General features: G+C 40.2%; 1 protein-coding gene across 4 annotated transcripts in view; it reads right to left on the bottom strand.

The window, feature by feature from the left end:
• Positions 1–9,168: 9,168 nt before the first annotated feature.
• Positions 9,169–16,608, bottom strand: part of ACSL3 (acyl-CoA synthetase long chain family member 3) — a 57,955-nt gene continuing 50,515 nt past the window's right edge. For all 4 annotated transcript variants that reach the window (XM_048505813.1, XM_048505812.1, XM_048505814.1 and 1 more), the window contains exons 16-17: positions 14,817–14,974; positions 9,169–13,981 (exon numbers count right to left, since the gene is read on the bottom strand). In XM_048505813.1, the coding sequence (XP_048361770.1) occupies positions 13,818–13,981; positions 14,817–14,974 (322 nt within the window). In that variant the 3' untranslated portion in view covers positions 9,169–13,817. The remainder of the gene's footprint in view (positions 13,982–14,816; positions 14,975–16,608) is intronic.

Raw genomic sequence — 16,608 nt, 5'->3', positions numbered from 1 at the left:
CAATTGATCTTCAGGCATTGGCATGTTATTCCCAATTGTGCACAACTGCCACACATCAGGTTTAGATGTATTAACAACCTGAAAATAGAGACCAGCATGATTAAGTTTCCAGTTACTGATATTTTCATCCTTGTTCTCACAATGTGGTGCCTATTTACGCAGTTTAGAAATATAATAACATTTGCAGAACATGCTCGCGTTCTTTCGAAAGTAGCTGTAATTTTCTTAAATAAGTCATTGCATTATCCAGTGGCATGGTTAGACCTCACTGGTGGAATGCTTGTTGCCATAGTTACCTACAAGCCAAAAAAAAAACCCCATGCATAAACAACAGACTGCTATGGAAATTAAATTGCTGACATCTGGATACTGTAGGAATATTATATTTCAGGGGCTACATAATATTCTAATGAATTTAATAATCAATACATATGGCAATCCCTCTCCCTTGGTCTACTCATGCATGTCTTTGATAAAATTCGTACAGAACAAGATGCTTGCCTCAGCTCTTCTAAAATGTATGCAATCATAAACAATCCAACAATTCATTTACTTAGACATAACCAAATTACATCTTTGCATTTTACATACAAACCAAAGGTACAGTCTGTATTTGTTCCAAACAGCTTTAAAATTATTTAATACAATTTATTCCCACCACCACCATCTGTGGCTCCAAGCTGCACTCACAGTTCTCTCCTCATACATTTCATTCTCACTACAATCCTGTAAAGTAGATTAGACTGACTGGCCCAAGATTATTCAGTGGGGGTTTATGGCAAATGGAGAATGTGAGCCAGACTTTGCCTAGACCTAATCCAATACTCTTTTATTACTTCACTAGGACGAGCCAAGATGAGTTTGCCACCCTGAGTTTTCCTATGTAACAAAAATCATAAGAAGAGACAGCAGAGAAAAATGCAAAACTGCAATGACTTCTCGTAAGTCATTTTCTGATTACCCCAATTGCTCTTCCTCATTATATGTTAATGAGGACTTGACTGCATGTTTGTGGGACATACATTTTAGGTGTCTTCACTTTTCTCTCCCAGATTTAAAAGTAAGAGCTGTGAAAAAAGACTTCATTCCTGCCAGGAAAGCCAGGCACCTGGAGAGCTCTGCTGATTGGGAAATGGTTACCAGATCATTGCTTGAACATTATAGCCTGAAGTGCTGCACAGCTGGCAGATCTGGGTAATGAAACAATAGCTGGGTTATACACAATGAGCAAGACTAATGTAGATATTCCATCATGCTGCTGATATGATTACGATTTGCCTTTAGGAGAAGACGAAGCAACCTTTCAAACCATCCTTTTTGTGTTTGTTTTGGTAAACATGATAAAGTGGGACTCTCTCACTTTCCCAGAAAACTACAGATCCTGACGGTTTTGCTGGCAGGGCCCCTGTGCCCTTTAATGGTTTCATGACTGATAGAAATTAAAGAGGTAAGGTCTCTTGTGACATGGAAATACAGTGATGGAAAAAGCTATTGCATTTTATATGGTTGTGCAGGCAGAAGCGGAGCGAGGGGGAAATGCTCCCGGGGCACGCGTGCACCCTGCACCCCTGCCACACACCCGTCTGCCACGCCACACCCCCGGAATGCCCTCGCCATGCCCCCGCAGGAGCTCACACCCAGTGTGTCATGCACCCCCCTGTCCCCTTGGTGCTACGCCACTGTGTGCAGGCATTAAAGGCATGCAATCCCCCCCACACACACACACACAATGTTGCTAGCTACCTGGAGAAAAAATGTCTTGTCCCTTTAAAAGAGATTTAATGGAATGTGATTTAAAGAGTTGGCCATTTTCTCGAGGTGAATTGATCTCTGGAGATCAGGTACAGTAGTAGGAAACCAGTCACCACCTGGAGGCTAGCAACCCTAGTGATTTACCAGATGATGTTGTTTACCTCCAAGCCATGAAAAGCTTTGGCTGCCAATCATCAATATATCTGATTCTCAAAATGGTCCCATCTGTGGATACTTAAATCCAGAGACTGGGACCATGAACAGCCAAGCCAGATCCACCTGAGAAAAGCACCATGTTACAGAAAAATCTGAAAAAAGTACAGCCTGGGGAGGGCAGGGTTTGCAATGGAGAGGGACCTAAGCAAGGTATAATGTCATAGAACACACCATCCAAAGCAGTCATTTCCTTCAAGACAACTGATCTCTGTTCTCTGGAGATCAGCTGTAATTCTAGCCCCCCCCCCCCCCGGCTGGCAATCCAGTTTACATTTGACATGCCAACTGCTGTACTGTTGTCACGTCGCTGCCCACAATCATATGTTGGCATTGCAGGATGAGAACTCAGTACAAATGTGAGGTCATTCCGTCAACTGGCTCCCGTCACTTCTTGCAGGCACACACATTTGAATGAGTCAATGTCTGTATTGCGCTACGGTTTAATTCTCTAAATAAAAAAAAAACTTCCCCTTGTTTAACTTTCCATGGTAGCACTCATTTTTCTCTTTGAAGTACTGTTTCCCAGAGCTTTGTGGAAAGAGCGGCACATATGAGGTTATTTTCCAACACAAACGATTATTCAGACTCCTTTGAAGGTGATAGTCCTTCAAACTGTACAAAATTCACACTCACCCTAGTTTTTAGCCAGCTCTTAAAACCCAAGCGTGCGGCAAAAACCTTACATCAATAGTTCCAAAATATTAAGTCAGGGAACACTTTCCACTCTGACTCATACGCTGAAGAAGTCGTATGCATCTGCTGGGGAGACACAGCATGTTTTAGATTCTGGGATTTGAGTCAAATACTCAGTTCACATAGATCTTTGGTAAAGTATGTTTGCCTTCCAGTGCTTAAAAGAATAAATAAATGGGGAGCATGGTTCCCCATCTTATTCTATAGATCCACCCCACAGACCATTAAGAACAAAACAAAGAATGGCAAAAGTAAATAAATGTCAATATTATCAGTTAACTGTTTACATTCTGCACTTTTTCCTGTTCATGGCAGTGTACTGGCTTTTAGCAGGCTCTGTGGTCTTTCCTATATTGCCTACACTCATGTACACTACTTGAATTTGTTGGCAGAATGCTGTGCCACAATCAGGACACTGGTCTGATTAACAGTAACAAAGACTTTATTTGTAGAACTAAACAACTGGATAGGAAACAGAAGAAACCTACTTGGCTTGCTAGCTGATAGTGAAAGAATTGTAGGCTATTCTAGAAAAGAAGCCTAAGGCCACCTCCGCACAGCAAATGTATAGCGGGTTGCAGTTGGGATAAAGTAACCCACTTTCCTGTTTGTGGTTTCGCATGCATCCGTGCAGGCAGTGATTGGAGTCCACGGAAACAATGCTGGTTGCTGTCATGCCTTTGCATGGAGGTGCATCTTTTTTTAATTACTTCCGAAGATGTGTGCCTATGCAGGCATGCACAAATTAACCCCCACAGCAATGCTGATATCTCACGATACAACAGCACTTGCATGGCTATGCAGATAAGCTACGATTTTTTTTTAAGAAAGTGCAGCCTAATAAAGTGCCTCCTGCTCAGCTGTTTGCTCACAAGTGGCTGCAACCCAGGATTTTTCAAAAGACTTGCAAATAGTGGGATTCTCAAAACACCTGGGAGAAATAACACAGGGCAGACTTGCTTTAGGGGCGGGATCTGTGCGAAGTGCCCCCCCCCCCCATGGTGGTGGGATTCAAACTGTGGTGTAGCGCCAATGGGGCTGGGCGGGGCACGACGGGTACGTGGCCAGGCATTCCGGGGTGGGGCATTCCTGGGCGGGGCTGTGGCAAAGATGCAGCCGTTGCGCCGGTCCTTGGGCAGGAAACGGATGCATGCAGGCGCAGGCTGCCACGCACGCCAGTGCACCTCCTGCTAGACTGCTTCAAGTTCTGTGTGCTACTGCTGAGAGGAGGGGCGTAATTAAGGCAAAAATCACGTGGCAAAATCACCAATTAGTAACCCCCTCTCAGCACACACAAATAATTAGCAACCTACTCTCGGGAACCTGTGAGAATCTGCTGGATCCCATCTCTGAGTTTGGCCCTCAAACCGAATTCATCCAACTATCTTCTATCACAAGATCACACTGCTCAGAATCCAGTTTTCAGGAACCTGAGTGTGTTTGACTATGTGAATTCCAAATTTCAGCTTTCTGATGGGCATGCATTTCAATCAGTTTGATACCTTAATCAGCAAATCAGATTCAAAGCATCTTTATATATGCAAATAAGGACCCATTATAAGCAGTTTGAGGCCAAGCAAGCAAGCATATTTTGTCTTCTTCGATTTCCACTGGTTTAAAGACTGCTTTTTTCTGTTATATTTTCCATCTAATTAAATGTCATACAGTTTCAAGAACTGAGATCTGAATAATTTAAATATGTTCCTTTGAGATGATGGAAGCACTTCAGGAAATCAGCCCAAATGATCTGTTGATACCACTGAGATTTTCTGTTTACTACCCTTGGAAATCTATATCAACAGCCATTTTAACCTCAAGATGATTTCTGTATTGATACCTTACTCCATGGGTGGTCAACGGTGCTCCAGATGCTCATGGACTACAATTCCTATCAGCCCCTGCCAGGATGGCCAATTGGCAGGGGCTGATGGAAATTGTAGCCCGTGAACATCTGGAGTACCATAGGTTGGCCACCCCCTGCCTTACTCTAATAAAACATTACTTCTCTCACTGGGCAGTCAGATTATACTTTAGATACGGCCATCTTTTGTACTTCAACATACTAAACATTGTCTAGTTTATTGAGAAGGATCTTTACTGTGGAAACTGCTCTTTGTTATTAGTGTACAGCTGGTATTGACTGCAGAGATACAAAATGTCCTAGGTTCCAACACTGACATTTGATATAATCATGGAAAACTCTTGGCAAGCCTCTTGCCTCAAGGAGGACAGGAAGGCTCAGTCAGCTAGTCGAATCAGGGAGTTCTGGAGAAGTCATCTGGAAAGCACATGCTTTTTAGAGATGTAATGAAGTATGAAATAAATATGTAATGATTTTAAGTTTCATTGTTACATCTACTGGATTAAATGCTGCACATTTCAAATATTGCTCCTTAAATACATGCACACAAATGTACTTTTAACAAGAACATTCTAGATGTAGTTAGTGAAGTATAAAAATTGGAGATCAGCCTTTTAAACTGATGTAGATTTTATAGTCGCTGGAAATACAAAGGCCCGTGTAAGTACTGCTTGCATATTTCATCACTGATTATCCACTCATCACCTAAGAAGTAAGGAAACTTGTACATATGCTTTTGCTCCAAATAGCTTCCAGTATTTTAAATTTGGTTGTTTTCTTATGCCATATTTCAAAAGGAGTCATTCCAATAGTTTTGCATGATGTTCTGTTATAGAGATATACAGCTATATTGACAGTTTCAGCCCAACAGGTGTCAAGTTGTCCAGCCTGCATTAACAACATGCAGTTTCAAGTAAAATATTATTAAAGCATTCTACTAGACCATTTTGAGGAGGTGAGTCTAACACTGATGTTGCGTACCTTCTTGTTCTAGGTAATCTTGGAATCCACTAGCACTGGATTCAGTACCATAATTTGAGAATAAAATTTCTGGAGCTCTTCCATGCTTGTTTTTAACAGCTGCTACATAAGTTTTGAACTTATTCAATACTTGATATTTTTTATTTGAGAAAATACACATGGGCAAATTTGCTTGCTGCATCAGTAAATGTCAACACACACACTGCTTCTTGGCCTTTTGGCTGGGAAAGCATTCTCTGTAAAGGAATCTGTTCTTATCACTTTAATAAAAGTCAACACATATTTGTTTCCACCAACAGAAGGTGCTAGAGGTCCAATTAGGTCTGAGTGTACTTAGCACTTTTCTCCTGCTCCTTGATGCCCTGAATACTGAGGAGCAGTGCATTTGCCCTTAATGCATATTTCACAGCATACAGTACTTTCGCTGCATTCAATTAATTTTAAGTCACAGTCTATTATAAGTTTTCTCACTAAGTCTATATTTCTGTGGCCTAATTTTACATGCCAACTGGATACAACTGGATTGAGAGCAATACAACTGGATTGAGAGCAGCCTCCCTTTTTTATGTGATAAATGGCTCTCTCAGCACTTTCAATATCTCTTAGTTAGAAAAAAGTTCCAATCTTTGCAGCTTTGAACTCCATATCAAGTTTTGCATTATAGATGCAACATATTTCTCTATCCACTATAATCTTGTTTCCACCATTCGGCAATCTAGGCACTGGTATTACATTTTTACTAGCATCAGGTGCATACAGTGTCTCTATTTGGTCATGCTGTACTGTCTCTCCAGTAGAACTCAAAACAGCAATTCTCACAATACCTTTTCCATATGCCTTCAGTGGTTTACTATCAGCTTGCAAAAAATTCTTTTGTTCACTTTTTTTTTCAATTCAGTGAAATATTTTTCATTATTGCAAACATGGGGGAAAGATCCAGAGTCCAAAAGAAATAAATTCACTTTACTGTTGCAGTCATTTGTATGTACATCTTCTCTTTGTTTGCCCTGTTTCTGTAACTGAAGTGACTTTATCTTTTTTGTTTCTTTACAGCAAAAGTTTTATTAATATCACCTCTTTTATAAGCATTACTTGGTTCTTCCTCTTTGCTTCTCATAGCTGATTTGCTTTCATGACAATATTTAGCCACATGTCGCCTCCTTTCACAGTTAAAGCAAATTACTTCACTGGCACAAACTAGGTGGATTTCACACAGGCCAAATAAAATGAGTGTATGACTTTATATAAATCATTTGAGGGAGGGATTTCACACAGGTCCCTTTCCCAAAGCAAGTTAGGGCCATTTTATTCCCCTCAATTTAGGATTTTCAAAATTGCTAAACCAGTGGTCCTTTTGCATAATCCCAGGTTGGAGACACACCTGCGTGAACACAACAGGCAGGATTTGCCTTATTTTTCTCCCATCCATTTAAGTGTGGTGCTGTCCACTGTCCTGTGAGAATCCGCCCACCCACCACCCTTAGTTCCTTTCCTTTTTGAGAACTTTTTCAGGCTGCAAAAGGCCTGTTCACAGTAAAAACGGCCTGAGGAACTACAGTTCCCAGGAGACCTTGGGGCTCAAAAGGTATCCTGGGAAGTATAATTCCCATCAGACCATTTTTACTGAGAACAGGCCTTTTGCAGCCTGAAAAAGTTATCAAAAAGGAAAGGAACTAAGGTATGTTTGAGAAGGGGGGGAGGCGCTGCGGGGGGGGGCGGAAAATATAGTATGCGCTCCGGGCGGTTTGGCCCAGCTACGCTTCTGCAAGCCCCTTTTTAATCTGACGATAATTGCTTTAGGAATGATTCTCATATACATGCTCACTGACCATTTCTCACCACTAAAAAACTCTTGTCTAATCATAGTAATCAAAATCATTTTTTTTAACAACTGACATTAACACCAGATGACAGAACAAACTTCACAGAGGCAAAACTTTCCTGCTATGGCTATTATTATTTTTTGCCACAATGTCACAACTGTAATTCACTTATGTCAACCCTTTAGACTCTCAAGGCACAAGATATTCTGAGGTGGGTTTGCCATTGCCTGCCTCCTGGTGATTCCCCTGGTATTCCTTGGAGGACTCCAATCCAAATATTACCTCTGAATGAGGCTGACTGTGTGTGACTGGCCCAAAGTCTCCCAGCAAGTTTTCATGGCAGTGTGGGGATTTGAATGGGGTTTCCTAGATCCTAATCCCACACTTTAACCACTACACCTCATTCTACAGCTCTCTATAGCTGTTCAACAAACACAAATTAAGAGATGATGCAATGATTGAAAGACAAATGTGCGCTAGCAAACATTTTGCTTACTTTAAATGCTGCAAAGTGTTAATAACTCACTTGTAGAGAGGGAAAGGACTAACACCACAACAGAGGGTATTTGGAAGCTGAACAGCCAGGAGTCAGAGAAGCTGAGCAAAATGTGGGCCCTGGCCTGTATTTTGTTCATTGTCTTCTACTATCATCCTCTTTCTCTATAGTCAGGAATAGTCTAACCCCGGGTACATCATTTTTGAAGTTTAGGAGGCCATGCTTTGGCTGTTAATTTCTCCACATCTGTCAAATCATTCTAAACCTTAAATGCCTTCAAGTACAGCAAGTATTTCAGTTTAGGAATGAATGAATCATTCATATGGGATAAATATTCCTGCCGAAAAAATAAGGCTCCCCAGAACAAACTTAACATACTTGCTCACATGTTATTTAAAAAAAATAGACTGTGTTCACTTGTGGAAATATTTGGAAAGAATTTGAAAAGAAACAGATGAAAACAATTAAATTCTCCTAACTATTGACAGCGTGGGAGTAACAATGTCATATTAGGTCAGGGTCATTTGAGGAGATTTGCACATGTGCCAAAATTTGAAAACAGAATGATAGAAGGAAGCAGTTCTGTTAAAAAGGCATAGCAGGTGAGTTCTTAGTGCCAGTCATTAAAGCGTGTGAAGGATTTTTATTGACCAAGTAGAAAGGTAAGCCACCTTTTAAAGAGCTAGAGTAATAGGATTCTTATCCCTCTACAGATGCTAACTTTCTGCCCTGCTCAATCAAGTTTCTTACATTTTGCATTGAACACTTGCGTCCTGACTTCCCTGTTTACAACAACCCTCCCATCCTTAGACTACGATATAAGGGCTCAGGGATATCCTTTCCTGTTTGTATCTAACAAAGTGAGCTTTGACTTTTGGAACCTTATATCCTCAAAATTTTGTTGGTCTCTAAGATGCTACCAGACTCAAATCTACTGGAGACCAACACAGCTGCCCTCTAAAACTGTAGTAAACAAAAAAAGTTGCCATACAACTGTCTGGCCCAGTTTACATTCAGATATTCAAGACTAGCTGATTTGGGGGGGAAGGGGGGACATCACAAGGAAACATTCAGTTATGTGATTCCTTCACCTGTCATGTGAAAAAAAATGCTGTCCAGGAACATTTTAACGTGATCTTCTGGTAAAAAGTCAAAAACTTACTCAAGTTGGGGTTGCTCATAGAGACTACCCTTTCAAAAAGAGGCATATTTCTATGTTTACACCCTCACTTTCCCTCAAGCTACAGATAACCTTCCCATTTGGCACTATGACTCGCTTTGCTAATTAATCTTCTGTGAGGTCATGATTGGGTCTGAGACCCCTTGATTGAAAAGCTGGAAACAGATTAACTTGTGAAACTCAATTTTATTTTTGAAGTGTAAATGTCCAATTACAAATAAATAATTCATACAATATAACTGAATTATGATAGACACATTTTCAGGCAATTCAGAACAACCAAGATTAATGAATTTACATTAAATAATCAATTATTATAACAAAACAACTGGTCACCCAGTTACATTTTCAGCTTGGCCCAATGTTTATAATTTTTTTTCCTTTTGCCAGTTTAAGAGACAACAGATTCATACAATTTTTTTACAAGTCCAGAGGAACACACATATCACATACCAAAAATAAAACAAGTTAAACATGAGTCCAATGAGGAAGTCTAAAGTAGAGGAAAAGGAAACCTTGCACATGTTGGCAACCAACAGTTATTTTCTGTTATATTGAATTTGCTGTATAAATTCTCACAGATGAGTCATATTAACGTGTCAACTCCAAAAAAAATTCCTTATCATTACTGAAAATGATATCCTATAGTAAATTTACAGGCTTCATCATGAATTTCAATTGCACACTGCTTTTAGCTTTAACTTCAGCAAAACGTTGTACTGCTAAAAAGACAGCTTCCCCTTGAGGTAAATAGATGTGATTTCTGTAAACTGCAATAGCAGCAGCATCAGTAAAACCGTCCAAGGTTTTTCCTGACATACTCAGGAACAATCCATCACTGCTGCAATATTCCTTTCAGTGAAACTTGCATAACTCTTGGTAAAATGAATGAGTTTTGGGCAGAAGCAGTTGCTCAGTCAAAATCTTCTCCTGCACATAAGCCTTGCTTATCCTTGTTATAAGATCCATGCAATGACTGGGCTGAAATGGCTTATATTTAAACCCTGCAGAATTTTAAAATGCTTAAAATGAGAGAGTCATTGCCACTCTCATAGTTCGTTTCTGTGCACATTCTGTGCACAATCTCAGATGATGGAAAGCTCCTTTACTTGTCCAGTGACACGGGAGCTACTTCCGTGTTGCAGGAGCAGCTGTGTTGGAAAGACTCACATAGTCAGCCCTCCCCAAATACCGCAACCACCTGGATTCACACCTTGGAGAGACGATTTCCAAGTTATGAAGAGGCTATAATCTTTAATGCAGCAATCTATCTTTCATAATGTCTGTGACGAGAAAGGAAAGATGCCAAATGAGTTAAGCTAACCTGACTCATTTATAGGAGGCTCTCTTCCAGTAGCAAGTGTTTACATTTTTAAAGTTTCAGAATATGCTTCCAGGTTTAATTTCTGAAAGACTACCTACACTCTCCTCTGTCCCTTGGCCATGCAGTCATCATGGTATATAACTAGAGGATTAAGAAAACGGAATACAGTTTGACAATTAAGGAAAACTAAAATATAACTACAAGGAATGTCTGCATTACTTTTGGGAAGTCCAATCCAGATATTGGTGGGGGGGGGGGGAGAGAACCAACACAACAGGGAGCAGCGCAGGGCCTGCTCAGTCCTGGAAGTCAGGGAGGCTGTGGAGCTGCGCTGCCATCCAGAACAGATGCTGGTTTGTAGGGGGGCAGGCTGGGATATTTATAGGCTTCCACCCCAGGTTTGCCTCCAGTTGTGCCGTGGACTTATGCCATTTGAGTGGCATAAGTCCACTGGGTCCCATGGAGGGCTTTCTGGGGGTGGGGAGGGTTTTTGTTTTTTTTCACCTTTTCACAGCTCCAGAAAGCCTGTTGGAGTCACCTTTGCCATGAGGCTCTGGTCGCTATGGGACATCTGGATTGTACTGTTAGCAATCAAAAGAGGAGTGAGCATTTCATATTGGTTGGTTTGGTTTTACTATCTGAATCTTAAAAGAAGAAAGGAACCCACACTTATTGAAACAGTTCAACAGAAGTCACGAGACACTACAAGTAACCAAACATTAGACTGTTTGGCTCCTTCCTTATGAACACCGAACAGCTTCCATATGAATTGTCATTTACAAAAGTCCTTCAATAGAGAGAACATAGTAATGGACAAAAAAGCTAAATTGGTTTCTCATTCCTAAAAACTCTAGCAATTGGTCGGGATTGATCCCATGGAACTTAACATTTCCCAGTAAACATGGAACTTAACATTTATTTAAAAAGGATTGCTTTGTTTTGCACTGTGATACAAAAACCCTCACAAATGTCACCCCTGGATTATTAAAAAAGAGCTTCATATCTTCTTAACATAAAAGGAGCCCGCTATATTGGAAACCCGAACATTAAACAAAAAACTTGCAAAGGCCACGTATGTCATTTTGCAATTGAATCTCTACCTGCAGAAGCCATGTAAGAGCCATAGATTTCAATACAAATGTTTAACTTACAGATGTGTGGCTATGAGTGTTCCTACTTTTAAAAGATTTTAATAAATTCCCTGGAATTTCATTATATGATGCCAAATAAATAAAATCCTTGAGAGTGATATCAACGCAAGGTATCTCCACTTGCTTAGCTGTGATTCAAAATGTACTTTAGCTATTATAAAACATCTGCTTGTCAATCTGAAACAAAACTCTGAAACAGGAGAAAACCTCGTATCACTGTCTTTATGTTTCAAAATTTATTTTTTAATTAAAGCACAACTGTAAATTTGTTTCCCGATTCAAGATAAAACTTTCCAAAAGTACTGAACAGCAGTCATGGATTGTTTCAAGTACAGGATGGGCATAATCCAGTCCTGAATAAGCACTTTTCAATCACATTGGCTCCAGTGAGAGAAGAGTAACTGCTTCACAGCGCCATCCAAAACAGTTACGTTTACACCCCACACACTGTACAGGGCAGCACTGTAACTCTCTCATTGCAGGCAACAGGACATAAAAAGTGATTAACTTGGGTTAGAATGTATCAAAAATCTTTTATGCATCTAAAGCCCCATTACCAATATGAAGATCCAAAATCATATATTTTTTGAGGAAAGAAAGAATTCTTACATAAAGTTCACTAATGGGTGCTCTTCATAACATCAAGTTGCCAATGAGAATATATATATTTTAATATCATAATGAAAAAAATATGCTGGTGAAAGGCTGTCCAAATATAGATCAAAGTAGTACCCAGAATTTTCAACTCAACATACCAATCTGGAGTTCTCAGCTGCACATACAGAACTCTGGGCGAACAGGGACTGCACTTTTCTCTTGAATGTCAAGAAAACCACTTTTATATTCATACCCAATTACCTGTGTAAAGATTTCTGCAGTTAGTTTCTACTTTTATGGAGGCCAGCGTGTGCTTGAGTGCCTTCATCATAGAATTTTAAATGAAACTTATTTTCAAGCTTACTAAAGCTTGGTTTGCCCCAGAAGCACCTCCTGCACTGCAGGAGCACTGCCACTGTGCCTGCGTTGGTGCCCAGGCATTGCACTGCTATGTGGCTCCCCAGCACCAACCTAAGTGGCATTTATGCTGGTGCCAGTGCCACCTCCTGAGAGTTTTCAGTCCCCCCTTCTGGATTGCGCTGTTAAAGTCTTTAAAACAAGATTCTACCAACCAGATAATTAAAATGGCCCTTTCCAGCAGCATTCATGAACCACTACAAGTATATCTGAAATGTTCCCTTCACAAAGAGCACAATTCACCATCAATTTTTCTTCAAGTCTCACTAACATGACAGATTTTAGGAGTACAACTTCAACCCATTGCACCTGGGAATTTGCAGGAAAATTTTTACAGGACTGCATTTTTCAGGGCTTTGTCTAGCATTGAACTGGACTATAACTGTTGATTTGTGCAAAACAAGCCTGAACTGTAAAGCTGGTAAAACACAAATAAAAATCTCACCTTTTGAAAAAGACATTGTCGAACATCCTGATGCACTTCTTTTTTGAACTGAGTTCTCACTATTTTAAAAAATTCAATTTCTTTATAAAACGGCCTCAATACATTTGAAAAAGTAACTACTTCTGTTAGACAGTTTGATCTTAGATGTAACATCTGCTGTGTTAAAGAGAAAACTGCATGAATAAAAACTCAAAATAGCTTGTTCTGCAGGTATATCTGCTTATATACAGTGTTTTGCCATGACCATTTTTCCTTATTTCAGATAAAAAATAAAATATATATGTAGGAGGAAACTGCCAGGCACATAATTCAGCTGTTGTTCTATAATGTCAGACCATTTCCTCTTGCAATTTTATACAAAAAAAACAACAACAATTGCACAGCAACAAATAATCAGGTCTTCTGGCCAACAATGATTTTTTTTACCTATAAGTCATTTACATAATTTCACATTGATCTCTCTTTAATATTTAAATATTTGTGTAAAAAAGACCCCCCAAACTAATCATATAGCCAAGTTATCCCTCTATATATCCAAACTTCAAAAAGTTACAAACAAAACATTGTACAGGATTTATAAATCAGGTTTAAAAACTTGAGGCTTCAAAATCATGTTAGTCCAAAAGGACTTTTAGGAAAAGTCACACACTGACAAGGTAGCAAAGGAAAACTGGGGGAAAAAGGAGACAGACACAAATTTGCTGCCTTAAAATTTTACTAATCCTGCCAGTTTAAAGATGTTGATATTATCAGATGTAACAGCTGATGCTGAATGTGATGGAAGATGTTTTTATGTTGGTCCCAAGTGATGAGGCATGTGATTCAAGTATTTCCTATTTGATCTGAGCTCACCATAGCAAACTGGTACAAGAAAATAGGGATTATTTTACTTTTGTTCCATACATTTGATTAATATCTGCCTGGTAGTGCGCAGTAAGCTCTTTACGTTTTAATTTGAAGGCATCCGTCACCAAACCAGTCTCTGGAGTCCAAGGGTCAGGACACAAACGAATTTTCAGTGGAATTTCAAATTTCTCCAGATTTGCTGCAATGACAGAAAAAGGTCAATTTAATGGGCTCATTATAGCCCCTGGTGCCATAATATTCTCATTCCCTTGTTCTTGATGTTACTTTGATATGATATGATATGATGTTACTATGATATGATACTTTGATATGATATGAGCAGCAGTAGCGTAGTGGCTAAGTGCAGATGCACTCTGATCTGGAGGAACCGGGTTTGATTCCCAGCTCTGTCACTTGAGTTCTGGAGGCTTATCTGGGGAATTCAGATTAGCCTGTGCACTCCCACACATGCCAGCTGGGTGACCTTGGGCTAGTCACAGCTTCTCGGAGCTCTCTCAGCCCCACCTACCTCACAGGGTGTTTGTTGTGAGGGGGAAAGGACAAGGAGATTGTCAGCCCCTTTGAGTCTCCTACAGGAGAGAAAGGGGGGATATAAATCCAAACTCTTCTTCTTCTACTTTAAAGGAGAATTGACTCCCAAGTTACCATGTAGCCACAAATCCTAGATCCCTGACTTTGGTATGTGATAGTAGGGAGAAAATGACTGCTACGGATCTGTTTCCAAAAAATGATACCATACTATCTGTCTAGAATTGGGTTCTTTCTTCCATTGTCTCTGCCCTGAACATTCCACAGTATTTTCAGTTCAATTGCTGGTTTTCTAGATGCTTCAGTACTGGATTTGTTTTAGCCATACACCTCCCCCTACATACACGTATACCATGAAACTTGTGATAATGAAAACAAATTTAATTTTAGGAAGATTGTTCTGTGTTTCTAGTTGTTGCTTTCAATGCAGTAGTTCTACATTTTTAATGTTGTTTTCATGAACACCAGTAGGTGGCTTTGCTTACCTATGTGAGCAGCATCTGTTAAAACCTTTTGTACTTCTTTTTCCATTTCAGCAGAGTGGCATATCTCTTCCCAAGTTCCTTTAAATCCTTTTTTTCTTGCTAGCTCTGTAAGTTCTTTATGGTTTGGCACAACAAATCCAATGATGTAAGACTGGAAACTGAGTTGATAGACAAGGATATATAAACAAGGATATATTTATGTTATTTGCTTTATGAAACTATAAACTTCTATAACACTTTATCACATTTTTCCTGATTTTTTTTGTCCTAGAATATAAAATACAAATCTGAGAATCAAGCAAACGTTAATCCTGACACAGCGACGTTGCTGAAACCAGTGTCCCTCTATCAAGTTCACCACGCTCTCACGTTCCTCCTTTTTACCAGCTCTTACGATAGGCCTATGCGACCATTCTACAAGGAGTAATTCCACATCTGCCTCCTGATCTGAGCTTCACATTCCAAGATATCCACCTAATACGCTGTTTATCATGGGGAAGAGCACAAGTGGCATCCTCACAACAGCACTACTTATCATGTAAAAAAAGGTCATGAATGAGATTTATCAGGGGAAGATTCATAATGTGAAAATTAACAGCTCTCTCCTCATAATAATAATCTGCAGGTCAAACATGAATCCTTCGTGTAGGCAAGGAACAATTCCCTACTTCTGATAGGACAGGGAAATACCATGGCTGAATAAAAGCTGCAAACAGTTCCAGAATCCCCTGCCCATTCAGCTAGTACAGGGGTAGGGAACCTGCGGCTCTCCAGATGTTCAGGAACTACAATTCCCGTCAGCCCCAGTCAGCATGGCCAATTGGCCATGCTGGCAGGGGCTGATGGGAATTGTAGTTCCTGAACAACTGGAGAGCCGCAGGTTCCCTACCCCTGAGCTAGTAGGAGGGGAGACTTGGGGATTCTCAGCAATTAGCTTCCCATCAAAGCAGCCAGGATGTAAATCGAGGAGCCCTATAAGAGTTCTGAGAACTGACTGAGTGATCTTGGAATTAAAAAAAACTCATAAGCTACTCCTCATCAGAAATGTGCTGAAAAATTTATGGTGCCATCCTAAACAAAGATAATTTATTCTAAGTCTATAGGCTTCTAAGGTTGAACTCTGCTTAGGATGGCGCTATTATTTGTTTAAACATTTACATTCTGCACTGTTTCTTTCATGAAGCAGAGGGACACTTCAGCAATTGTCAGTTCAGTTCACTTCCCTTTTGCTGGTGGTAATCAGACAGCCAACAAACTGGTGAGCTGTTCACAACATGTTCATGTGTAACTGCAGGAACAGAAGACATACAACCTCTAGAAGCCAACTTGTGACTCACAGGGGAAAAACTGGGAGTCAATTTTTGATTTCCTGCTGGAGAAATTTTGCTGTGAACCCCCCAAAAGTTTTTGTGGGAAAATCAGGAGCCCATTCCCTGCTGATCACATGAAGTCTGTTTCTTCTGGTCTCCCTATCCTGGAAACTTTGCCACCTCCCAAACTTGTTAAAATACAGTGAATTTAATCTGTGTGTGTCTGTGTGGTTGATCAGAAGTCCATCTGAATTCCGTTCTCTTCTCCCCAACCCAAGGTGTCAGCTTGGGCTGCAAAGAGAAGGAGAGAAATGAACTCTGTCTCCTCTCCCTTTCTCAATGCAGAGCTGCAAGCATCGTTTCTGATCCCACAACAATCTCTTTCTCCTCTCCTTTTTGCAATTTCACTCTGTAGCTATTCCACAAAGAGGCAGACTTCCAGCTGCTCCCACCCCCCGCCGCCAATCAACTGAGAGTTGTCT

The sequence above is a fragment of the Sphaerodactylus townsendi genome, linkage group LG08 (assembly GCF_021028975.2).
Source record: "Sphaerodactylus townsendi isolate TG3544 linkage group LG08, MPM_Stown_v2.3, whole genome shotgun sequence".
In the NCBI taxonomy this organism is placed as follows: domain Eukaryota; kingdom Metazoa; phylum Chordata; class Lepidosauria; order Squamata; family Sphaerodactylidae; genus Sphaerodactylus; species Sphaerodactylus townsendi.
This window is presented reverse-complemented; position numbering and strand designations above follow the sequence as displayed.